Here is a 27,065-nt window from a genome sequence, read left to right on the forward strand (position 1 = left end):
TCTCTCTGTTATACCCCTGGTGGTCAAATTCAAAACAAGAAAACCGTTTCACGTCCTACTGAAGTCAAATTACTCCAAACAAAGAAAAATGCATGATGGTGCGTGCAGCTGTTCCTGAAGTACTCAACAAAGCATAAAAATAACACCTGCAGTGTTCCAGATGGCACGAGTACACAGCAGAGCTCAGAAAGAACACCTCAAGCGCGTTGACCTCCTTAAGGAAGGAGGCTGTAAAAAGGGCCATTTATTTTAAAGGAGAGTCCTTTTTTACAAGTTAACTAGAAATTTAATGTTGTGTTCAGGAGTATAGTTATTGTCAGGCATTGGAACAGGTTGTGCAGGGAGGTGGTGGAGTCACCGTCCGTGGGGGTGTTCAAGGAAAGGTTGGACGTGGTGCTTAGGGACATGGTTTAGTGGGTGGCATTGGTGGTAGGGGGGTGGTTGGAGCAGGTGATCTTGGAGGTCTTTTCCAAGTTTACTGATTGTATGATTGTATGATTCTACGGCTTAGTGTCCGTAACAGGCTGCGGGGCTGCGGCAGGGCAGAGAGGCCGAGCCCCCCGACATCCCCACCAGAGCGGGGTCAGGCCTTCCCAACCAGGCCCTGCAGCCCAACCGTTGCCACGGCAACCGCACCCCTCCACACTTCCGCCTCCCGCCCCTCCCCGGGGGCGGATCCCTGCGAACCGCGCATGCGCCGCCCCTCTCCTCACCACGCCCCTTTCCCCGGAGGGAGCCGGCGGGGCGCTGCGCATGCGCGGCTCTCCCGTTCCCACCGCCCTCCCTCCCTCCCTCGGCCGGCGGTGGCGTGCCGCGCATGCGCGGCGGCGGTCGGCGGCGGGGGGCAGTTTAACCGTAAACATCCTGCCGATTTGAACGGGCGCTTTGGGCGGCAGGAAGGGCCGCGGCCGCCATCTTGGTCGGGTGAGGGAGCGCCTCGCGGGGGACGGGACGAGAGGAGGAGGAGGAGGGAGCGGAGCGGGTTCGCAGCCCGGCCTCGCCAGCCTGCCCCCGACCCGGGTAAGGAGCAGCCCCTGAGGGAGCCGCGGCGGCTCCTCGGCCGCTGGGCGGCTTCGCTTAAGGGGTCGGGCCCAGGCGCTCCGCCTCTGCGGCCTGCCCGGCGCCGAGCACCGGGGGGGCTCCCCGCTGCCAGGCCGGGGCACGCCGATAGAAACCGTGGTTCGCTCCCGCTAACGGAGCGGCCACTGCCCCGCGTTGTAAAGGGGGCGTCCGCGGGGTTGTTGCGGGCTCGGGGGGACGTGGGGAGGAGCAGAGTTTTGTCTCCCGGCCCTTTATTTGCGGGTGTAATGTAAGCTTTCGCTTGGGCAATGGCAGAGCGTTGAGCGTGCTCGTGGTTCTCCTTAATGGCGTGTGAGCTGGCTGCTGGGCGCTGGGGGTGTTGGCCGGCAAAAGGCCCCTTTAAAAATGTTTACTTTTCGGGGAAACGTAGGTCTTTCTTCGGTATCTCTGGCCGGTCTCGCGTTAACCTTGCTGTCCTCCTCGTGATTTCTGTCTGATTCTGAATGAAAGGCTTCTGCTGAGCGTACAGCAAGGTGTTGTGTTTGTATCGGTAACAAAGGAATTCGGGGTCACTGTGGTTCATTGGCATGGCACCGCCGAAGTGAAAATGGCTTTCGCTTAGGTTTAGACCCGTGGAAAAAAATGCTGTAAGTTTATGCAAGTTACCATTTAGGCCCCCATTGTGTGAATGTTTACATTAAGCATACTGTTTCATTGACCCATTCTTCCATAAAACGAGTTACGCGAAAAGTGTGGAAACATCAAAGCTTTCCTAGGGTTAGGCTTGAGTTTTATTTTGCGAATGTTCTTTTGTAAATATTTGACATTCTGTGAAACTTGGCAACACTGACCACACCGATCTAAAACGTTAACTACAGAGAAGGCATTTGGGGGGGAATAAAAAGGAGGAGCAAAAAGTTAGTGAGACCTACGGTAAATTTAAATCACCACACAAATTAGTGTTTTCTTACCATCGGGGATGTTGATAGTGTACTTATTGGGGTTTCCCACAGAAATGGGAGTAGTTGTTCAGTTAACTGTGTCACATCTTGCCTCAAAGTTGAAGAAAGTATTTTTACATGCAGCTTTTTGGGTGAACAGCACAGAGGAATAACTGCTGGGAAAAAAAAGTCTGATAGATGCAGTTCTAGCCTCTTAACTTTTGTACCCTTAAGGAATGTGTTAATACATGGTTTGTGCAAGTGCATCTCTGTTTTGACTTGGAACTGCAATTGCACAAAACTGTCTGGGATGGTCGAGATAGGACCTAAGAATAGTAAGATTATTTTTTCTACTGGATGAATGGACGTACTGACTCTGGCTGATAGGGCAGGATACTTGCTGAGGTTTAGATATTGAGCTAGAGTTGGGTGGGATGGCAAGGTGAGAGAAGCCCTATTTACTCATAAGGTTTAAACATCTCAAACTGTAGGAGCATTCTGAAAGATCTGCCTTTTGGATTAGTGGGGTGCTGGTTCTAGCAGTGCGATGACGTAGATGTGCAGTGTATTGTAACTGGAGAACAGGGAATGCAGTTCCTGTAAGTGAGAGGTGTGTTTTGAGCAGTTACAGACCTGGTGGTGCAACCTTGGCCATAGGATGTTAGAATAAGAGTTAATGGGAGAAACAAAGATCTGGAGGCAAATAAAAAACGCTGTGTATGCATTTATCAGTCAAGTTGGACTAGTTCAATTTCATCTTTTCAATAATTGATTTTGTAGACATAAGAAATTGAGGTGACTTGTCACTGAAGTTCAGTAAAGCTGAAGGTGACACAAAGAAATCTATTAAATTGTAGAAAAATGCAGACTAACAAGGATATTACAAAGGCGGTTGAAGAAAAGAGAGGAAATAATACTGAAAACAGGCATTGAGAGCTGTAAGGAGTTACTAGTGGAGTTTGTAAAGGCCGATCCTGTGATCGATTTTTTTATTTTCAGTGGCATCAGGTGTTAAGCGTGCTAATGAAAGTTGGTCGTGGAGTGAGACAGCGCTGGTAGGTGTATCTGCACTGAGGAAGTTTTAGACAGGGCTGGCTGCATGGTGACAGGCTATGAGGTGAAAATAGAGAACCCAATGTGCAGGGTCAGGGGACCTGGGAATTAGTAAGCGCTACAGTTCATGACACTTCTATTGATTTGGGAACAGGTAAATAAAAACAGATGAAGAACTTGGCATCTGGAAGGCTTTGGATCACTGGTGTGATGTGTGAGGGAGACACAGATGTCACGGGGTGAGTCAAGTAGCGCCCTGCTAGTGAAGGTGAGGAAGAGTGGATGTCACACAGTGTTGCGAGGCTTCGTGGGGAGTGTGCTGTCCTGTGGGACTTCCAAGGTCCAGCTCTGACAGCTGCAGGTGCCCAAGGTCAGCTTATTCTTCCCCAGGACTTGTTTAGCTTAGCAAAACAGAAACTGTGTATGTGTGGGAACAACAGAGAAAGTGAGAAACTGAAGTAGAAGGATAGCATAAGGACAAAAGAATTAAAATGACTGGCTGATTTTAAACTTTAATATGGGAAGTATCTGCTGATCAGTGGATGAGCGTGGTTCTGGAATAACTTTATAACAGGAATAGGTGACAGTAGATTAAGACTTGACCTAAGAACTGGTGTGTGTATGCATAACATGGCCTAGTAGGGTAGCAGATGTGGATTTAATGGGCTAGAATGGAGGAATTCTCATCTGAAATTCTAATTTTTAAAAGGTAGTTGCTTTGAATGAACCATGGTCAGATTAAAAAGTGCCACAGCTGAATGTTGTTTCTGTTGTCTGCAATGTTGTTGTCAACTGTCATTTCATAAAGCTTTCTGAGTGCGTTGACAGATGGTACTCAGGCCATGAGAGGGTTCTTTTCAGAGTGTATACACTTGTCCTTCTAACATGCAGAAGGATTTTAAGACTTCATATTTTTGAATTGATGGTTAAGATGAAGTTTCATGGGTAGCATCTGCCCAGCTTTCTAGTTGCTTCTTTGGGAGGCTCAATTACCAGATCCCCAGGTAGGAAAATGAAATACTATCAGTATTGTATTTGTGTCACTCTGCATGTTTGGTTACTTTGTGTATAAAATGAGTAATTTTTAATACTTCTGCAGAAAGAAAAATAGTTAAAATAAATAAATAAATAAATAAAACCATGCAATTCTTGGGCACATAGTTAGGCAGAGGAACCTGAGGACAATAACAGCACATTGAAGCAAATTCAAAGTTAATTAAAATCAAGCTAAAACTCTTAAAAGCACAATTGGGCAGGGTCAGGATTTGCTATCAGTTGGTCTTGTGTGAGTACATATGACTTTTTGCCTCACGTGTTTATCTGTCGTTTTTGAAGCTCTTAGAACAAGTTTTAAGGTCCTGGTTCATAACCAGTCAATCTCAAAAATTAGCAATTTGATTTTACTGTATAAGCCTGTTAAGAGCCATCAGCTACCCATTTGCTTTTGAGGGTTCTTACGGAGTTGCTTTTGCAGCCAAGGACATATGTTCCTTGTGTGCCTGCATGAGCACTCTGCCACTCCAAAACACTCTTTAGTTCCTTTAACATTCATCCCAGTCTTACATTATGCCAGAAAATGTATTTCTCCTTTTATGCCTCTGCAACAGCACACTCCCTATGAATAAAAGATCAGGCAAATACCCTGGAAGAAGGAAAGGGATTATCTGAAGAGAAAGCAAAAGAAAAGTATCAAGAAAACGAGAGCAACCATCGAGGTCTGCTTTAAGCAGTTGTGCCGATGCTCTGAACAACAGCAGCAGAACTTCTTGATGCCGCTAAGAATGTAAAGACGTGTTTTGTGCACTGGCTATAGTCCAGGTGTTACTGTACAGCATGTTTGCTGGAATTTGGAAGTGGCAGAGATGCCTGTTGTGACGCAGGAAGCTGGTGCTTTGATGAACAGAAGCAGTATCTATTAACAATAGTTCAGATTAAAGCACTTTAAATGATCTCTAGTCTGATGGTCATCACTTGGCAAGACTTCATTAATGGCTGAAGAGAAACAGACAACCTCTGTCAGAAGTCAGTTACCTTTGGTTCTCCTTTGCTACAAAAGTTTCTAAATACCATCTACATGCAATGTGCTCCTCTCACCAGGCTTGCAGACAGGACTACAAGCAGATGACCATTTACTGTTTCTGTGGTGTAACAGTTTTCAGGCTCTATTCTTTGATTTAATTGCTAATGGAGCAGATGTTTTGAAACCCATTGGCATGTGTGAGCTCCCTTTACAGGGAGTATTTTGGCTTGGATTGGCACGTCTTTGGAAGACAAGTTATTAGTGATGTCTGCTCTTTTTTTTCAAGTCAAAACAAACAAAAAAGAAACCCTCAACTCTGTGACATAATCCGCCTTGTTGTGATTCTGACATCTCAATTTTGGGAGGAACCTTGCTTCCTCTTAGATATCTCAGCCATTTGTTTTATATTTGCATTATCCCTTTAAATCCTGGAAAGCAGTGGTAAGTTATTCACTCTGAATTGTCCGGGTAGTACGTTCTGCATTTAACAGGAAATCTTCACTATATTTTCAGGCTTACAGTTAACAATATATTTGAAATCATATGAATTCCATGCTACATATTTTAATGATTGTAAACATTAGTGAATAATCATGCCAAACTCCATGAATCAAAGCACATTCTTTTGAAACTGTTGGAAGGTTTTAACAGAGTAATGTAAGTGGTTTTGTGCACCACATCTTCCCCTGCTCATACTCCTCACTTTTCTGGGTAATTTACAGGCCTGCTGCCATCAGAGCCGTGGAAGGTTGTGGTAGCAACTCCAGATACCAAAATGCTGTGCTGCAGAGTTAGGTGTCTGCGTATACACAAATACTGTGAGGCTCTTGAAAATGTGTGGGGGACTGAATTGTCCAGTGACCTTTGGGACAGCGTGATGCTTTTCAAAAACCACTGGGGAAAAATACTTTTATTCCTCAAGGAGATTTTGAAATTTTTTTTGTGCTTCCTAGCAAAACTTGCTCATTTCCAGCATTGTACAGTGCTGTTCATAGCTCCGCACGTTTTCAGCACCATAAAAATGTTACTTCGGTTTTAAATTTGCAGCTCCGTTATGACTTAGACCTGTCTACTAAAGTCCTAGCAGTAGTGTTAATGCTTGGTATCTACGGTGTTAGTTCAAACTGAACGTGGCCTTGGTTTTCTTTAAATCTTGTGTGGGGTGTCCGTTCTTGGTTACGGCCAGAACTATTGGCCAGCCTGTTGGTTAGACCAACAGGCTTAATAATTGTTTGGACAACAGAACAGACTCTGTATTTAATGGAGCAGAAATTCAAAGCTTTCGTTTTGTGTATTGAACAGTACCTCTGAGTGGGTACAAGTACGGAGTATGGTAACACCACAAAGATTATTTTTCCCTATGCTTTGTTATCCATCAATATCCATTTATTACTTAACAACAACAAATTGTTGGCATTTACTTTCAGGGATTTTTCATTTGTTATCCATGTATCTAGAGACTGGCTTTGCTTCCACTTAGTTAACGATGCCTGTGCTTTTTGTGAAGCTTACCCTATAAATATCAGCCACTAGCTGCTTTGAAACCTATTTACCATTACAAGTTAATTGTAATGGTTTAGAAACTGGCTTCCTGAGAATCTTTCTCTGGCTATCATGTTTACCAAGGCTTTGTGTTTCCCTGTGATCCCTATTTGCTTGCAAATTGCGTTGGCATGCATTTGGGAAACATGTTTTTTATGGTTAGGAATTAATGCTTCTCGCCTTGGTTCTGCCTAGATTAAATCACCCTGCTCACTGCAGTGGTGTGCTTCTGGCAGTGTTCCTGTGGGCACAGAGGAGGCAAAAACTGCAATGCACTTGTTGCATCTCTCCTGTTCTATTTCATTTCTTTATTATTCCTTTTTTTTTTTTTTTAGGTTATGGATATTGCTGGAGAAAAAACTGCATGTGGGGAATCTTCTACCTCTTTAAAGCAGACTTATCTCCAGCTTGTAGTTGAACTGAATCAAATGCTTGCCTCATGTGTGGCATTGGCTTTTTTAGCTTGTAAGACATCATGGTGTCCTGCTTCCCTGGGGCTTTCAGCGTTGGCATCATTACCAGCAGTAAGAAGGTAGTCAGGTAGCTACTAGCCAAAGGAAGTCTGGCCTTGTAGTGGAGGAGGAAGAAGGAAGTGAAATCTTAAGGAAATTTGGGATAATGCAGGCAGTTTTCTTGTAATTTTAATCAACTCTTGAATAAAATATATGAAGTGTTACTAAGAGGATTCTGAAACAGAGAGCAGTCTGCTCCGAAATGAGGAGAGTTGTACTTTCTCTTTAAGAAAACATGGAGCAATCTGAAAAGTTTACAGCTATATATTTTAAAATGCTTAATGGGTTACTGAAACAGTGCTGAATATTTAATGGTATAGTATAGTAGTAGCTACTGGAAAAGCTAGAGCAGAAAGAAACGGACGAGGTAGAAGATGTCTGTGGGAGGGAAAACCAAGGTGTGTATGTTTATGTTATGACAGCTTGGTATCATCTTCATCAACTTTGCTTAATGTACTTAAGGGGTTTTTGCCTTGTGGGATGGTAAACGTTTTAAAGTTATGTAAATGGTCTTAACCTGTGAAAGGAGTATTGGTTGGTCACTGATCTTCCTGCTTCATATTTTGCAGTAAATGTGTGTATAACATGACCACCACCTCTAAGTGTTGGCTTCTTTAAATACAGATAGTTTGATCTAAATGATTGCAAAGCAAATGTGAGGGGTGTGTGTACAAGGATGTTACCCATCAAGAATTCTCTAAATATATATGTATGTGTTTGCCTTTCTATTTACAGATTTGCACTTTGTTATAGACATCTGGGACCATGTTCTATGCCCACTTTGTCCTCAGCAAGCGTGGGCCACTGGCCAAAATATGGCTGGCTGCCCACTGGGATAAGAAGCTAACCAAAGCCCATGTTTTTGAATGTAACCTGGAGAGCAGCGTGGAGAGTATCATTTCACCAAAGGTATCTATTTTACACTGATGTAATGTTATCTTGTACTGAAAAGAAATTGTGGATGCCTCGGTAGTTACTATTTGGGTCACTTGATGTTGCTGTTTTAAAGGGTGAAAAGGTCTGTTCAGGCTGTTTGATTCAAGAAAGTATTTTGTTGTCAATTTTCTAGTAATGGATTATTGTGCAATTTATTGTAAAAAATGTTTTGCTTTACTTAAATGGAGGACTAGTATCTTGATGTATCATGCATCATTTAAAAGCAAATGTTTGGAAGAGAAAAAGCCTGGGCTTTCCTACAAAGTAACTTCTAAAGGCCTTATGATGATGTGCTTTCAGAGGTGGTGTTGTTACTGGAAGCTGTAGAAATAATACTTGAAATTTTCTTGTTTATGCTTGTGACTCAAGTACAAAGCAGGTTTCTTCTTAGCCACAGCAAAAAGAACTGAAGAATCACGGTAGCTAGTAATGTTACTGGTGGTGTGAAGATGGTTTTCCATGCAGTAAAAATACAGCACTGTAGTGTAAAAGCCTTGTTTTTGAAGTTTCTAGTTTCTTGCTTGGTTTTATAGAAAGCAAACAGATATGGACAAAACTGAAAGAATGTAAAACTTCTGTATGGTTATTGTGAAACAGAGGGAAGATTTGAAGAACTTGGTGGTCTTAATGTGTTTTTTTTCCTCCGCTGCTTATAAAACTGGAATTTACTATTCAAGAGCTAGTGGACTGATTTGGTTGTAAGCTTTGTCACTTAGCAGATGTTTGAATACCTTATAAGAAAAGCCACTATGTTAAAAAGAAATAAGACTTATTTTTATCTTTTGTTTTAGTTGAAACCAATACAATGTTTCAATAGTGTTGCTATGGATTTTAGAAGAACTGCTGTTTGTAAGCAAAGTATTTATAATACAATCACAGGCATGCTTACTGTTGCAGAACAGGGTGATTTCATTCAGTGTCAGCTCTGGAAGGATTTAGAGAGAAGATAATGTTCATGGACTCGCTAGTGAGCTGCAGAGTTCCTGAAGAGAAAGGAGGAACTGCTAGGCACTCCTTCATATGTTTAACTCTGTAAGACTTTCATCAGTTAGCTGAAATATGAGATGATATGTGCCATTTTGAATTCTCAAAGTTTGAGGTTAGACCCTGTATGGTTTAATCTTTCTAGGAGCTAATATATTCCGTATATGCTTCAATGTAAGTCTCATGCTCTTCTGGACTAAAATATTTGAGTCCTTCCCTGGAAATTGTTTTTATTGGTCTTCTGTTCCGGTAGTTCATGAAGTACTCAATTTCATAGCAAAGCAGTGAGGTTAAAGAGGAGGGGAATTGAAGCTTATTTTAATGTGACAGTGCTTGTTTATGAATACCCTGTATCTTCAGCTGTTCTTCTATGCTTTTCTTAACTGAGGGACGGATGATGGAGAGGTAGTGAGGTACTGGTTTTAACCAGACTTTTTGCTTAACCAAATCATAATTTCTGGCTGTCCTTTTTTTTTTTTATTTTTATATGCAATTAAAATAACAAAGGTGTCAGGAAAGGTTGTGGTAAAATGGATTTTGTCTTGTCATCTCTTTCCTAGTAGACATAGCAGTGTTTGTAGATTCTTGAGTGAAATTCCTATTGATTTACTAATGTTTTTCCATCTCATCCATGGGTAATATGTAGAGGATCATCTAGAACTGCAGAGTTTGCATTCTTTGTTTAGAGTTTTCTACTGTTTTTTATACTTGTTTTGGATATTTGATGTTACTGAAAAACTCACGTGAAGCTGACTGAAACTAAACTTGATGGGAGGAAAAAAGTAAGGCTACATCTAACTCACTGGTTGTACACTGTGCTTTTAGGTGAAGATGGCACTTCGAACCTCAGGACATCTCTTACTAGGCGTTGTTAGGATCTACCACAGGAAAGCAAAATACCTTCTTGCAGACTGTAATGAGGCCTTCATTAAGATTAAGATGGCTTTTCGTCCAGGTACCTGTCTTAAGTTCTATGACAACATGTATGAAGCAGATACAGAATTCTACTGTCTTGTCTTAATAGAAGAACTGCATAAATTTATATAGGGTAATTACAGGAGAAGCTATTTTCTTTAGTGTGAGCTTCAGGCTGGCTATGTGACTGAGTTGTGTGCTGAAAAATCTCTTGATTGAATTCTGAACCAAAGCTTTTCATATTAGGGCTGATTCAGTAAAATGATCTCAAATACGATTTTGGCTGTTGTTGGTGTATGGTGTTAAATGGGAATATACTGCGTGGCTTTTACCTTCTGGCACAAGTCTGAAAAATACCAGTTGTATTTGCATGTACTGAACAGAAGGGAGCTTTTTTCTGTCGGGAGAAAGATTGCCTTGCTGTGAGGTACAAAAGGAAATGGAAATAGGCTGTTTTTTTTGACGCTTTTGCATTTTGTTTTTGTTTTTTTTTGAAGTGTGAACTGCAACGGAACAAAGGTATTTTCACTTTTGTAGGTGCAACGCACAGCTTTCCCCCCTATTGTTGCTTACTCTGTTAAGTTTTTCCAATAAAGACTGAGGGGGGAGCCGTATACTGAAAATGACAGTCCGTCCGACAATGAATTGCTTGGGTTATATACACAGTTGATAGTTTTTGTTTAATTCCATCCTTATCCCGGGAAATATTTTCTGCAGATGGAGCGTAGCTGTTGCTTTGACACTGCTGGATACTCACAGCTGCTTAATCACCTTTTTAGTTTTGTGTGAGTGTAATAGATTTTAGAGCTGAACTTCAGGAAGCCTCTTCTAAAAGGCAGCTTTTGGAAGCCAATGCACCAATAAATTTGAGAATAATTAATGCGTATAATGTTTTTATCTTCATTTCTAGATCTGGGTATAGTGTTTTTATCTTCATTTCCTGATCTTCATGTTGTGATCAAGGTTTTAAACTTTCTAGCTTTCAGCTTTTTAAACTGTCTAGCTTTCAGTGGTAGATTTCTGAAAGCTGCCAATTTTTGGTGATGTTGTCAAAAGTTTATGTATTTTCACAAGGTAATTTTTTTTCCCAGTTTTCCTGCTCCCACCAGAGTGCTCGTAGAAGGTGAAGGACCTTAAAATGAGACTTAGAAAAAACAGCATGCTGACCTGAAGCAAGCTGAGGCACTTGTAAACTGAGAACAGAGACAAGATTTGTGGCTTGGGCATTGTCTTGTTTATGTCTGCTCTGAGGATCGTTTACATGTTTTGTTTTAAGCAGCTAGCAGGTAAAAATATTGGATAGCCTTGAAAGGAGGACTAAGCTTCTTTATTCCTAGCCAAGGACAAAGATGAGTAAAATGTAGGCTCATGCTTGTTCCTGGTCTCTCTGGGCAGTGGTTCTTTGATTATCCATTGCAGAGGAAAATACAGCGGGCAGTGCTTCTGAAGTATCAGTACCTCAGAACGGCCTGTGTTGTGTGGGTCAGGAGGCAGAACATAAAGCTCAGATCTCCTGCAAGTTACAGCAGGAACTGAACCTGCATTTCCCATCTACTTTCAAGTGTCCTGACCTCTAAGCTTTTGAATAAAGCAGGCACCTGGCACTGTTTTTGTGTGATAGCTAACCTGATAGTCATACTCTGAGGATACCCATTGAATAACAGATTAAGCATCTCAGGAGGATTTAAATATATATATACATATATGTGGTTTAGATAATCGAGGTATTTTAAATGCTGAAATGGAAGATTTGTGCATGTAGCCCAAGTACAGTCAGTACTGTGCTGGGACTTGAGGGGTTGGTTGAGCTGGCTAAGTGAGCAGAAGCTGTGTAGTGATTGTGTTGCCACTGCTTTACCCAACCCAAAATATAGGACCAACTAGCCCATCTGGAGCATCTTCATAAAATTATTTCCTATCAGGTACCTGCACTGGTAGATGCCTGTACAGTGATGTGATGACATAAAATGCCTGTAGTAGCCACATGGCTCAGCATTGTGCCACACAAACATTAGTGAGTGAGTGAAGGCTTGTGGTTCTTGCAGGGTTACACAATGCAGTACAGTGGCTTAAGAGATAGGTATTTTGCATTTAGGCTGAATTCCCGAAACTGACATTATCTAAGGTTTCTTCGTAGATACCTAGCACCAGGTCAACACAACAGTTTAAAGACCATAAAAAGTTTATGCAGATAGAATAATGCTGAAGGCACAGCTTCAGTGAAAGCACAGGGAAAAATGCTATACTTGTAAGGAATGGGAACTCATTTCTGAGTGTTCTTCTCTGCAGGGGTTGTCGACTTGCCTGAGGAAAACAGAGAGGCTGCTTACAATGCTATTACCTTACCCGAGGAATTTCATGATTTTGATCAACCACTTCCTGACCTGGAGTAAGCTGATGATTTATTTTTGCTTTTTTTAATGCAAATGCTGTTTGGTTTTATGTGAGGAGGATCTGGTTTTAAAGAGCAGTGTCATTGCTAAGTTCTTTAAAGAGAAAAGGGCAGCAGGTACCTTTTGAGGCTTTTAAATACACCAAGCAAGTATGCAGTCATCTTTGTATGGACTTGAAGCTCATTGTGGCCTGTGATTTTAACCAAAGTTATAACTGTTATGATAAAAACTTTTGGAAAAACTCAGGTTTCTTCATTTTGTATTTTTCTTCTGTACCTGACACAACGTTTAATTCCTCAAATTAGACAAGATTAATTTTACAGAAATGTCCTAGCTGAGCTTGTGTAGTGGTACTTTTGTTATAACTTGCTAATACTGAGTTGCCTGTAAACACGCTGACGATATGCAACTTTAATTGTTCTTAACTTTTAAAAAGTTGATGCTACCATTTTGTGGATTATTCATAAGGAAATTTTGTGGGATCCAATTTGCTTTAATCAGTGCTCTGTTTAGTTTATACTCAATTTGGATTATGTACTAAACTTCAACTGCAGAAAAATTATGCTCTGTTAAGAAATGTACTTTAACACATTGCTAAGAAAGTAACCTGGTACTAGTTATGCTTTTTGATAAATTGTATTAATAGTTTTTGGAGTTGAAGGGGGGAGAGGCTGTTCTTACTAAATTGGACTTTAAGTTAGCGACCCAGCATAACAAGGAGTAAGAGTGGTTATTGATATGTTTTCCAGAAGCTAACACAATTTGAATTTTAGATTTTAACCTTTAATAGTCTTAGTGTTACAAGTAGTGCTTACTATTCTGTGTTCATTGTCAACATTTTCATTAACTGACTTAAACATATAGTGTACTATTTAGGAATTAATGTCACATTTATCTAAGGCTTTATCTGTTACTTTTCCTTATGGAGATTTTAATAATTGCCTTCTGTTTGTTTAAGTGATATTGATGTGGCCCAGCAGTTCAGTTTAAACCAGAGCAGAGTGGAAGAAATTACCATGAGAGAAGAAGTAGGCAACATCAGTATCCTCCAGGATAATGACTTCGGTAAAATCTTGTGTTATGTTGTTACTAAGCTAATTTTGATAACTCAGAAGCTGTAATCTTGCGCTTCTGGAATGGAATTTCCATTATTAAGTACAAAAAACAAATTAGATCAAACGTGATGTGTTTCCATACATTTAATTTTCGTGTTGTTGAGTTTTTCCAGGAAGTCTGTCTTCTAATATTCAGCAAGCTTCTAGCTGCCCATACAAAGCCGAAGGACGTTTAGTCAGGTGAATTAGTGAAATACTGTATCAGTATTACTTCTTAAAACGTGGTATGAATAAGTCAGCAGTCACTTTAGTTTTAGGCATATTTTCAGTCAGTAACTGTTACGAGGTTTATAAAGTTGGAGCAGTTAGAGATGACTGGTTTACTGCTGCTCCCAGTATCTGTGCAAGGACAGTGTTCTAAGAACTGAATCAAAGCCTGAAAGCAGTTGTTTGAATATCCAAAGATAAACAATTTCCAAAGTGTAATAATATCTATAATTTAGAAATCTTACTGGAAATGTAATCTAGGTATTGATTAGGTTGTTGATTTGTTATTGGTCCAGTCTCTGCACATGCAGCCCAACCTTGAGGCATAAGATGTAACTTTTTTTTGGAGTATGTGGTTACAGGATCTTGTTAAAATCAATTTCAAATAGGTTATAATAAAAAAAAAATGATTTAAGGAGCAGAGATGGTTATTTTTTGTAATTGAACAGTATATTTGCTGTAGTATTCCTGGGTGTTATTTCTTCTGTTTTGTCATTAACTCTGCAATCAATAACTATGAAAAATTTGTTTCAATAGAGATTTTTGTACTTCATGAAAAATTGCAAGATTAAAACAATGAAAAAGTTTTGGTCTTGCAATCGTGTCTTTCTTGATTGATAAGCTAGGTCTCTCACATAATGGTTCGTTGGCGTTTATAGCGATGAAATCATATTCTTGCAGGTGACTTCGGGATGGATGATCGTGAGATGATGAGAGAAGGTAGTGCATTTGAGGATGACATGCTAGTGAGCACCAGTGCTTCCAATCTCCTGCTGGAACCTGAACAGAGCACCAGTCACCTTAACGAGAAAGCTAATCACCTGGAATACGAAGACCAATACAAAGATGATAATTTTGGAGAAGGAAATGATGGTGGAATATTGGGTATGTTTGAGAAATTAACTTTTTTCCTGTCCTACGTTGTGCCTCAATTAGTTCTTGGGGAGGAGATGGGGAGGCTGTTTCCTTTGTAGCTGAGGTACCTCTCTAGGTTGTGCATTCAGGAGTGGAATTCTGGTTTTTGCGTGCTACAGCAGCATTGATGATGTGTACCATATTAAGTGCTGCTTATTTTTAAATGAAATAAAACTAAAACATCCAGAGCTTTTCCTTTGTGTACATAACGTTCTTCAGAGAAAAATCAATGTGCAGTTCTGCACCTTGTTTGACCCCTCACAGGGTTTCATTAGTACACTGCGACTTTTATTGAATGTTTTTTTGAAGTACTAAGAAACCTAGCAAGATGCAAACATGTGGCAAATGTTATTGTAATAAAGGTTATGTGTATGCTCAAAATTTGAAATGCACCTTGGAAAAATACTCCTAATGGCTTTCATGTCAGCATTGAAAGTATAGGTTTCACTAACTTTTGCACTGTCTTTATCCATCTTGTCATAAATTTCTGTACTTTATAAACTTGCTTGTACTGATTTCGTGAATTTGTACATGCAAAACTAATGTTTCCATACGTTCTTTTCAGATGATAAACTTCTCAGTAATAATGATGGTGGTATTTTTGATGACCCACCTGCACTCTCAGAAGGTGGAGTAATGATGCCAGAGCAACCTCCCCATGATGATATGGATGATGATGATAACGTTTCAAGTGAGTGTGATCTAGGACTAGATCTAGAATTACTTGTTTTTAACTAATTTGATTAAGAATCTAATGACTTTGGAGCATGTTGAACTGAAAGGTATGAAATGTGGTGGTCTACTTTAAGGCGTGGAGGAGGGGATGGGAAGGGTAGCAGAGTTTGTTTGTTCTGATGTTACGGTGCATGATATTTGTTCTTACTGGCAGTGGGTGGACCAGATAGTCCAGATTCAGTAGACCCAGTAGAGCCATTACCAACTATGACTGATCAGACAACGCTCGTTCCCAATGAAGAGGAAGCTTTTGCTCTGGAGCCTATTGACATTACTGGTGAGTAAACTGGGAATATTTTATTTGGGTCAAAAGAGACTACCTTAGATTGATGGATGGAGATGAATGTGTAGTGCTTCTACTGAGTGCTGCTCAGCTGAGAGAAACCAGGGATTTGAGTGCTGAATTCCTTTTATTCTAATGTGGTCTTCCAGTGCTTTCCAAACAGGTAACTTGTAGCAATAGTCTTCGACAGTACTGGTTTGTAGCTTTTGCAGCTAAAATGGATAGCAGCATGATTCTGTAGCTTTCAAGCAATGTGTGAGTTATAAAATGAATTGGAGTAGACCTCCTCATGTCTTCAATTCTAATGCAGTGCCTGTAGCACAGCAGCGTTCTTGGTATGGTATTTTTGGTGGCCAAGTGTGCCTGTTTACGCTGTGAATGTTGCCTGTAGAATGAGTGTTACTTTTCTAGTGATTCATGACTTCAATGAATTGCTGAATCCAGCAGGTAAGTCTTTGTATTGAAGTTGTAGTAAATAAAGATGAGGAATTTCACTAATGCAAGGCACTGTATTTTAACTCATGCTGTATTTGGCTCAATAAAAACAGATCCCTGCTTTATTCAAAAAGAAAAAGATCTAGAAAAAATGTAGTTTATCCTGTATTTTCAGACTGAACTCCAGGCTCTGATTTACTGCTTGGCCAGTTAGAAAGCCCTAGCACTGCCCTCTGGTGGCAAGCTAGCAACAGAGGTCCTAGCTGATCAGCTGGGGCCAGCAAAGACAGCGTTTGCCAGAGCTTCAGGGTCTGCTGCAGAGGGCCAGGCTGTAAACAATTTACAGTAAAGTCATTCTAGAGCAGGATGAGAGGCACAGGTAAGATAACCACCCATGTTAACATTACTGAAATTCAGATAGGGCTTAAGGGAAAAAACTTGATGTAGTACTTTGGCTTTTTGGCCAGAGGGCCCTTACATCTTGGGTTTGCTCATGAAGAACATCAGTCTAACAAGGAAGCCATGAGGGAGGGAGGCATATGCAGCTGAGGATATTGATGATGTTTAGAGAGATTCAGTTGGGCTGTGAGCGTACACAAAAGAATTTGTAAGCTGTGGGACAGCATTCACAGTGTTTAGCCTTTGATAGCGCTTAGAGGCTTTCATTCCTTCCAGTGTTAACATGGCCTCTTTCTTGAGGCTGCTTTATGCATGGCCAAGGAAGACCCGTAGAGACCCCATAAGATTCCTACTACAACGTGGTATCTGGCTGAGCTAACCTTCATTAATTACTAAAAATCTCAACAGTCAAGGAAACCAAAGCAAAGAGGAAGAGAAAGCTGATTGTGGACAGTGTGAAAGAACTGGACAGCAAGACCATTCGAGCTCAATTAAGTGACTACTCTGATATTGTTACTACTTTGGACTTGGCACCTCCTACAAAGAAACTGATGATGTGGAAAGAAACTGGGGGAGTTGAAAAGCTTTTCTCTCTGCCTGCACAGCCTTTGTGGAATAACAGGCTACTGAAGGTAATGTTTTTGTACAGGTTTATTTCTAAATGGACTGCATTCAGATTTGTGCCTCAGATAGTAAACATCAGTATATGAATAGCAATGTAGTGTTAGGAGTATTCATAATCAAAATAATAATTAAATACAACACTAAACACCAGTACTTAAATATTGATCAGTTACAGAAACAAATGAAAACTTGATCTTTTTTTTTAATGTTGCTCTTGGAGAGGAGCTTAAAAATGGGAAGGGAAGATGACCTATGATTACTTGATCTGAATTAAGAGGACAGTGAGCTACAATAGTGAATAATGTAACCTTTCCCCTATAGCTCTTTACTCGTTGTCTGACACCCCTGGTACCAGAAGACCTAAGAAAGAGGAGGAAAGGTGGCGAAGCTGACAACCTTGATGAGTTCCTTAAAGACTTTGAAAACCCAGAGGTTCCCAGAGAGGAGCAGCAACAGCAGCAGCAGCAACAGCAGCGAGAAGTCATTGGTTTGTTTCTTGTCCAGGATGCTATGCTTTCCCTCAGAGCTTTTGTTTTCCTCTGTGCTTTATATTAAGTCACCAAAGATAATGAAGCAAAGGACTTAGTTTGCTTAGCTTTCTATACAGTCTCTGACTTAAAATAGCTTTTTGTCTAGAAATAGAAGACCAGAGATTTGTTTTGATCCAGTGGATTAAGTGGGTATTGTATTGGTATGTATGCACATCTGTACCGATTCCATTTAAGTCACTGCAGAAACTATGCAAACTGTTAGGGTGCTTCATTCTAAATAACAGATTGGACTTTGAAATGTAATTACAAACTGTGCTGATGTATCTAAAACTGGTTTTGTTATGGAATATAGATGAACCTATTCTGGAAGAACCAAGTCGCTTGCAAGAATCAATGATGGAAGGCAGCAGAACCAACCTAGATGAATCTGTTATGCCACCGCCACCACCTCAGACTGGTGTTAAACGCAAACTGCAGCAAGTGGAACCAGAACCAGTGTTACCTGTGAGTAAGATTTTTCTTCTGTACTTTAGAAGTGGGAGGTATCTTTGAGCAGGAAGTGATGTGGATTTGAGGTAGTCTTTTTGTAGTGCTGGAATAGTAGAATCTCTTTACATGGGTAGTCTCTACGGTGTTTTTCTTAAATGATTAAGCTTTTCCCTGAAGTCAAGTAGAATAGGGATGTGTCATTGTTTCATCCAAAAGAAGTCGTCAAGGAGTAAATTATATGAAGATCTTTTGTTGTGTCAAGTGTATGTGAACAGCTTTCACCATCAGAAAGGATAGTGCAAACTGCACAAACTCTTCCTTTTTGAAAGACAGTACCAGTGGTCCATGGTTAAGGGTTCAAACAAAACTCCGATCTTCAGGAAGGGCTTTTTTGCTGGGTAGACATGGAAACTGTTTCATATCTTCCCCTTCTGTAAAAACTGTGATACAACCTGAAATGAAACCGTATTTGTCAAGGGGGAGAGAAACAATGTTAAATGAAGATGTGTTCTTTCTGATTGCTAATCTGGTGAGAAAGAACAGTCCTGGATTGTGTGGTCTTTCTCATATTTGTACAATTTTTTTATCCAGCGCCTTGTGTTTCATGGGTAATGGGTTCCTGTTGAATGAAACTACTAAATGTTACATTGCCTTACAAAAAGGGAGAGGCACTGGATGAAATTTGCATCAATTGCTTGTACTTTGTGCTGAAGTGAACAATGTATTGGGAAATCATGGATCATGCCAGCCAGAAGCATACGTCTAGAAATACCTGCAGTATGATGCTCAAATACAAGTTATTTTGACCTAGTTTGGGGTATTCATATACCCCAGTTTCTGGTGCAGAAGTAACTTTACTGGCAAACATTTAACTGTGTATAGCTTGGGGGTGGGGGGAATACTGTATATTTTTCATTAAAAAGGTTTATGTAGTCCATTCTAAACAGTTTTTCTGGATTTTCCTGTTGATAAAAATATCTTCTAAGAATGATAATCTAGCACCAGAATCACTCATAATATATTCAGAAACTTTTCAAAGTGCCTACTTAAAAAAAATATATCCTTCCTGCTTATATTGCAAAGGAAGATATTTTGATACTCTGAATATGTCTTGTTCCAGTAAGTGTGCTCATGTAGCACTGCATCTGGTTACATGGGGTTTTAAAGTTGCACGTGCTGATCCAAGAAATAAGATTGGTAGCTTGGGTGATTAACTAAAAAAAGTTGCTGGAAAGCCTTTTTCCTAGTAAAGTTGTAATACCACGATTTTGGTTTGAGTAGAACCTAGAGGACTAAAACAACAGGTATGGAGAGCAAAACAAAAAAGCTTCTATTTTTTTCAAAGCTTCAGATAAACAGCTAAGATTCAGAGACTTGGATTTTGTGAAACTGTTTTGTAGCATCAGTATTCTATGGTAAAAGGATCTATAAGCTAATGGTCTCTGCTTACCTGTACTGTGTACTCTTAAAGCATCCACCATCACAACAGTTGGAAATACCACCTGTAGAAATGCCTCCAGAGGAGCCCCAAAACATCTGCCAGCTAATACCAGAGCTGGAACTTCTGCCAGAAAAAGAGAAGGAGAAGGAAAAGGAGAAGGAGGAAGAGGAAGAAGAGGAGGTAAGATCTGAGCTCTTTAAAAGCAAGCTATACAGAAAGGGTTTGTGTGTTTCCTGGCACTGTTTTGACTTGAATTTAGTAGATTCATAAGAACCAAATCTTTACTCCTTACTTGGGAAGTGATACACTTTGGAAATAGAGATTTTAAAGTTGCTGCATGACCGTTTTACAAATTACATATGCATTCACCTTAGAACTAGGGGGTGCTTCATTTCTCAGGTATGGTCTGATTAAACCACCCATTATAGTTTTGATGCCTTACACAAGAAGTTTTGAACTCTTATGATTTCATCTTACTTAACTAGTTGATCCCACCTTAACTAGATATTGAAAAAAAAAAAGTGAAGTTGTTCTTAGCCCCAATATTTAATATTTTGCGGATATTAAAACAAACTTTATTTATGTTTTTATTTACATCCAAAATAGTAAACTAGATTTTTAAAAAGTGATTTTACTGTTGGAAAAAGAATGTATCTGGACTTACGCAGTTTTCTTCTCTAATAGATCACTTATACAAAGCATTGTGAATGACTTTAGTCAAGATGGTTTTCTTAGCAATGCAAAAAAAAATGCTGTTGTTTGCAGAGAAATGTTAATTTCAGTAATACAATGAAGAAATAAATGCTGACTTAATTTTGAAGAACATAAAATTTGTCCAAACAGTGTTTTCTGTTCAGTTTGAAGTTCTTAAGACTGGAAACAAAACAGATATTGCTTGCATATGGTGATTTTTAAATTGCTGTTTTGAAACACAACTTTCATTTTTAAAGCCATATGCAACATATCTTCTATAAATAAGCACTCTTCTGTCTTAAGTGCTTCACTGGACATGGTCAGCAATAACAACTCAGCTCTCTTTTGCAGCTTTTAGCAACCTATTTTCCTTTTCACTGGTTCTATTTCCACAGTGAAATGAGAGCAGGTCTGTGTTTATTAATGTTTACAAAATAAAAGCATTGCTGATACTATGCTCAATACTAATGGTCCTAGAGTAGACTGTTTTCAGCCATCATGACTGAACAACTTTGTTTTACTACTTGTCAGCATAACATTTTGAGGTATAATCCTAGTGGCTTGCAACCTTTACTAAGGTACATCAGCTTATGCGTGTCTTCCTCTGTACCCCATTTCCTGCCTCTCCTAGCTGTATCCTGTGAATCAAGTTGTCTAAACCTGGCTAAATCATGTCTATCTAGATGAAAGAGCTGCAGTGATATTTAGAAATGCCTCTCTTATAACTCAGTAGATGAGATCTTCTGGTGTTTTAGTAAGTGTGTTGAGTTTTGGCTGCTTGCAGGAAGAAGATGGCACAGGCGGTGATCAGGATCAAGAGGAACGGAGATGGAATAAGAGGACTCAACAAATGCTTCATGGGCTTCAGGTACGCATCATAATTTACTTTCTGTTAAGGTAGCTTTTGAGTGTGCCCACTGATGCTTTCAACTGGAGTTAAAAGTTTAAGTAAGAACTTTATTGTCAGAAGATGTTATAGATTTAAAATATCTGTTTTGTCTTAGGGAAGGAAAAAATGGCTTGTAATTGAATAAATTGTAATATAATTGCCACTCTTTCAAAGAATATTTGAAGCAAAACTTTTCGCTTAATTATTTTACAGACATGCTTTGTGTGCAAGTAAGATTCCCAGAAATACAAACTCTAAAATAATGGGGTTTGATTGTGTTTTCGTAATGAAACCTTCGGACCACTGACTTTGTGTTCTATAAGACTAAGGAAACATCACTGAGGTCTGGGGATAAAACTATTTTACAGGATGTTTGCTCCTGGATAGGCTGGTTTGAAAACTTCTGTGCTATGATAAGCTGAATCTGCAACAACTGGGAACATGTCCTTGGCTGAAGTGCTGCATTACTTTTCAGCATGTGGCCTCAGACTGCCAGTGTTCGTCTGCACAGATAATGTTCTGTAGAATGGATTCTTGCTTGCTAAAACTAAAGGGCTTTTTTCTGATAATCAATTTGAAAACCTGTAGTATATCCTTAAACCTAAGTGCAAACTTGTCTCTACTTGCATGTAGAGGTCTATCTCTGCTCTTCAGTCTGGTTTGCGGTTTTATCCCCATTCCCCCCCTTAATTGTCTTGGCAAATCTTGAGAAGGGTCAATCCAATCTCTCTAAGCTGGTTTTGTTTTCCAGATTTTCCAAAGTTGTCTTTTTTTGTCTGAAATTAGGCTCTATCTCCTGGTAGAAACTTCTTGTCACTATTGTATCTCTGAAGTTCCATTAGTTTGTTTTTTTCTGGAGCTGCTGAGTTTTCAATAAAACAAGATTTAGGAATAATCTGTATTTTCTCAGAAATACATAATCAAGCAAAAGCTTTAAATTTTTGGAACACAGATGTGTTACATAGGAGACTAATGTGAATTAAGTCAGTTCTCTTGCATGTCTTCAAGAATTCTGCCAGTTTAAGGTTGTTTTAAACTGTTCAAGTGGGTTAACCCCAGTAGGCACCACATAGTCACTCCCTCCTTCCTCTCAGCAGGATGGGGGACAACATTGAAAAGTTAAAAGCAAGAAAACTCATGGGTTGATGTAAAAGCAGTGTAATAAATGGAGCATAGCTGTGCATGCTGGCAAAGCAGAATAAGGAACTCATTCACTACTTCCCATCAGCAAGCAGATGTTTAGCCATTTTCCAGGAAAGTAACACTAACTCTGAAGACATGTCCTACGCCCCCTCCCATTCCTATTATCCCCCAGCTTTTAGTGCTGAGCACATCATCATATGGCATGGAATATCCCTTGGATCAATTGGGGTCAGCTGTTTTGTCTGGGTTCCCTCCCAGCTTGTTCATTTCTCAGCCTACTCACTGGTGCGATAGCACGAGAAACAGAGATGGCCTTGGTGCTGTGCGAGCACTGCTCAGCAACAGCTAAAACATTGGTGTGTTATCAACAGGGTTTGGATCACAAATTCAAAACATGACACCAGATGAGCTGCTAAGAAGAAAATTAATTCTGCCCCAGCTAAAACCAGTGCAACTGTCACTTAAAAAGTATTTTTAAATTGTACAGATGTTTAGTTGGTAATATTGCCTGATGTGTTCTTTTTCTGTTTCATCATGGATTTCTGAAAAGAGCTTCAGAATTCTAATTCTCTTCGGGCCATGTCTAGTTTTTCGTTTGATTCTTTCTTCCATGTGCCCAAAAAGGATCAGACTGGATAACAGAAACATTAAATCTGTAATGAGATTCAAAGTTAAGATCTGTTTAATATAAAGTAATTTGGTTTGGCCAGCCTAATATCTTTTCATCTCGTAGATATTCCAGAGCAGACGGTTCTGTTTTAAATTGAAGACGTCAGTAGTTGTTCTAGCCAGCAAACAGATGTATTTTCCTGATTTTTTTTCAATATTCTGGCCAAGACTTTGAAAAAAACATAAGCAACTTTTGGGTACTTAGTTTCAGACAAACAAGATTTTTAGAAATAAACAGGCTTTCACCTTTGGAAAACTATGCCTCATTAAAGAACCTTAGCTCCTGATTTTTTAAAATAAATAATGATTATTTTTGGAGTTTCTGGAACATGTAACTAAGTTGAACAGACCTCAGGATTGATTTTTTTCATACATCCCTGGGAAACCTACTTGGTTTCATTTAGATAAGACCCATGCAGAATTTTTATGTACGTGTTATAATGTCCCCATCCAGCATTGAGTCCTTCCCAGTCTTTCACAGTGTCTTGGGGGTGACAAACAGAACCTTCCAGTTGATGTTCACCTGTGTATGTAATTTTTTTAGTTTGTGGTATTGATGTTTGTGTTTTTCAGAGAGCTCTTGCGAAGACTGGAGCAGAATCTATCAGTTTGCTTGAGCTGTGCAGGAATACAAATAGAAAACAAGCAGCTGCAAAATTCTACAGTTTCCTGGTACTTAAAAAACAGCAAGCTATAGAGCTGACACAGGAGGAGCCTTACAGTGACATCATCGCGACACCTGGTCCCAGATTTCACATTATTTGAATGGTTAGATACAGCAGACCTAGTGTTCGTTTCACTAGCGCGTACGTGTATTGCCCCATCTGTAGGGCCCACAAGACCAGTGCAGAAAATTTTAGATTTTATTGTCTGTATAAAGTCCTTGGTTTTCTTTTTGGGTTACTTTGGTTTTTGTATTTTAAATCTACCACTTAAAATTTTAGTGAAACTGCTGGGGTGGGTGTCTTGAGTTCCAGCTGCAGGAACCAGACAGCTCAAGGACCCAGGTGAAGATTGTTCTACCAGCGCAGAGCAGATGTGTGCAATATTGGTGCATGTAATGTTGAGTATCAATGAAAATGTCTTACTATAATTTGACTAGTTGATTCAATAGTGATATTTTAACCTATACAAGTAAACCTGAATGGCCAACCTATTGTCTGATTAAAAACTTTGCCAAACTTGTCCAAAATGTTCAGTCTGCTTCTCATAGTAGTGTTTTTTCCCCTTCCCTAGATCTTCGTGCATACCGTGGGTCTCTTACAGCTGCCAATATGAAAGGTAGTGCCTGATATGTCAGCTTGCTTTGTCACTGCATTTTTGCAGTCAGATTTTTGTAGCCCTTGATGCTAAGGGGAAACGGGTGTCTGTGGAAAGCACTTCCTGTGAGTGATACTATTACATACATGAAAGGACAGAACATGTGTTAAGCATTTTAGATGAAACATTCTTCTTCACTTATCACCTCATTACGGTCCACTACTGATAATGGCTAATTACTGTTAATAAGTATCGAATGAAAACTCTACTCATTTCATTTAAACCTTTTAAGATATCAAAATGCTTTAGGTTTGTTAGACCTGTATATAAACTCCAGACTTTTTAAAACAGACTTCTAGATTGTAAATTATCTGATTTTTATTAAGCAGGCATATGAAGATAAGAATAAAAGAAGTTGAGCAGATTGCCTTTGTAAAGATGCTAAATTCAGATACCACCTGTACTGAAAGGGCAACAAACTTGAATATACAGTACGAACGGGCACAGTTCCACTTAATTGTGTAGCGTATTAATGACTCTTTGGATATATTTATGGTTTTAGTATAAATTTTTCCAATAATGCACACTCCTGTGTTCGAAACATTTTATCAGTTTTGCAAGAAGTCCCATTTGATTTTATCTATCAAGAATGAAGCTTTACTGTTAGACCAGGTAGTACCAGAAATTATGTGAATATGTTGATTATGGAAACCTGTCTTAACTTTTTTTAGGGCAAAATTATTCACACTGAAGGTTCTGGTTTTAATGTTGGCACTTTTGTGATATAATTTTGGGACTGAAATTTCAGTGTATACTCAAGTGTAAAATTATGTGAATGTTTAAAAAAATCTGAGACAACATGATGACCATGTTTTAATAATCCTTGAAAAAGTTAATTGTATAAAGTTACTGCAGCTTTATTTTCAACATGATGTGCCTGTAAAACCATGATTTTTCCCCTTTGTAAAAAGAGACATTGTAGATAACTTGAATGTTTAATTATAGAAAAGGTCATTAGTTTCTTGTTACACATTTTTAGTCTGTTTTTGTTGCTTTTCAAGGTTAATATTCTTGAAAATAGTTGATGCTGTTATGTATAACTTTTCTAATAAAAGTTGTGTTATAAGCTGTTATGTATTAGCTCTGTATCTTCTTTGAACACCTTTCATTTATGTAATAGGGACCTTGTATTTACAGGTTGCTTATTTGAGTATTAGAAGTGAAAGTGTAATGATTTAGCTGTTTGAGAGATTTAAAGCTTGACTATGTAAATAGATTTCTTGCCATTAGGAAGGAAGATTTACTTTAGTGGCCGTACTGTGGTTTTGTTGAAGCGTTCTATGCTAGGAATGTCTGTGGGGAAAATTAGAGGAGACTGTCTATAAACCGATTCATCTCCATGCCAGTCCCTTCTGAATGCCAGAACATATCCAGCTTTAATTCTTTTAGCTCTGCTGTTTTCTTGCTTCTAGAATTGCCTCTTTGGATATGTCAGTGTTTTCTGCTCCTCGTAGATCCAAACACTTGGATCCAAGCGTGTAGAAGCAGTGGGTATCCTATGGAGTCACTTAGGTTACCTGCAGGGCTTATACAGAGCCCAGTGTAATGAATTCTGTTTGACACATGCTGTCTCTGGAAATTGAAGAACCAGCCTGGATCCAATAAGAGAACTTAATCTGGGCTCCACGCAGAAGTGACAGTGCTGCTTTGGAGTTTGAGCTACCTGTGGAAGCAGCTCGTTTGTTTTTGTGCTGCAAGACTTGGAGGCTGGCCTGTGCTGAGCTAGGTTGTGTGTGTGCATATGTGCGCAGCTCATCTGTGCTGGGCAACGAGGAGTTGGTTTTTCATTTCTTTGGTTAAAGCTCTCTGGAAGGAAAAAAGTACGGAATAGATTATAAACAGATCAGAGAATTGTAGAATGGCTCATGTTGGAAGGGACCTTAAAGACCACTTAGTTCCAACCCCCCTGCCATAGGCAGGGATGCCACCCACTAGATCAGGTTGCTCAGGGACATTCAGACTAATGAAAGATAACTTCTCTGGGTCTTCTCATATAGATAAATCTAGAACACTTATCACCAATGTTGCTCTGTTACACTGCTGTGATCAGCACTCATTTGGTTTTACACAAATATGTACTCCTGATGACACTAAACATAATCTGGAGCAACCTATGCAAGCTCTGCTTTGTACATACAGGATCTGTTGTTAGTTTTGAACACGGCCTGTATGTAGTACTGAGAAATCTTTCTTAGAAAGCAGGCTTCGTGGTATTACACTATTAGCTATTGAATAAGGTCTAAGGAATGATGATAGACAACTTGCTCTCTGTATCTTTCATATATCTACAAGAAGTGTATTTCCCTGCCTCTGACAGATGATGAGGTGCAGAAGGGCTATCTGTTGCACAGCATTTATTTTGTTATCCTATGATTGCTGCACTTTACACAGATACTGGAGCATTTTTTTAAAATTGCATTTTATTATAGTTACTCCTCAAATAAATGTCTAAGTGACTTTGAAAGAATTAGCCATAAGCATTCCGTTTTTGCTAGTGAAGAAGCTGCCTTCCTAGCAATTTAGTGAGTAATGCAGCTACTTCTCAGAACCAATCTTGTGAGAGATTTAGACTTGACTGATACCTTTTCTTTAAGATGTTCCTTGCAGCTTTAATACTGAGGCTGGAATGTCTCCAGCTTGTTTGGCTATAGCATTATACTACACCAGTGAGGGGAAGAAACTGCTGTGAATCTGTTACTGCTCAATCATCATCAGCAGCAGGTTTGTTCTGTCTTCAAATCTGAAGTATTTACATCACTGATTACCATCCATGCACTGCTTTCCAAATTGTTCGTCCTTGGTGGGTGAAAGGGAAAGCAGTTAGTAAATCTGAGGAAAGCATTCCTGTAAGCGGATTCAGCTGTGAAATTAATTCTCTCCCTGTGTGTCTGACTACCTTGA

At 39.5% G+C, this 27,065-nt stretch overlaps 1 protein-coding gene across 3 annotated transcripts; it reads left to right on the forward strand.

Moving 5' to 3' along the window:
- Positions 1–704: 704 nt before the first annotated feature.
- RAD21 (RAD21 cohesin complex component) lies at positions 705–25,237 on the forward strand. Of its 3 annotated transcripts, XM_083822574.1 has the most exons (15): positions 823–1,020; positions 6,912–7,116; positions 7,824–7,997; positions 9,834–9,963; positions 12,213–12,312; positions 13,275–13,381; positions 14,320–14,523; positions 15,119–15,244; positions 15,443–15,565; positions 16,814–17,037; positions 17,351–17,516; positions 17,873–18,024; positions 19,481–19,630; positions 20,928–21,011; positions 23,418–25,237. In XM_083822574.1, exons 3-15 carry the CDS (start codon positions 7,854–7,856, stop codon positions 23,607–23,609), a joined length of 1,902 nt encoding a protein of 633 aa, XP_083678700.1. In that variant the 5' UTR covers positions 823–1,020; positions 6,912–7,116; positions 7,824–7,853; the 3' UTR covers positions 23,610–25,237. The 3 variants fall into 3 exon arrangements, with proteins under 3 accessions (XP_083678699.1, XP_083678701.1, XP_083678700.1); XM_083822573.1 differs by lacking the exon at positions 6,912–7,116 and having other exon boundaries at positions 705–1,020; XM_083822575.1 differs by lacking the exon at positions 6,912–7,116 and having other exon boundaries at positions 784–924.
- The last annotated feature ends 1,828 nt before the right edge of the window (positions 25,238–27,065 follow it).

This window comes from Anser anser (assembly GCF_964211835.1).
Source record: "Anser anser genome assembly, chromosome: 2".
Classification (NCBI taxonomy): domain Eukaryota; kingdom Metazoa; phylum Chordata; class Aves; order Anseriformes; family Anatidae; genus Anser; species Anser anser.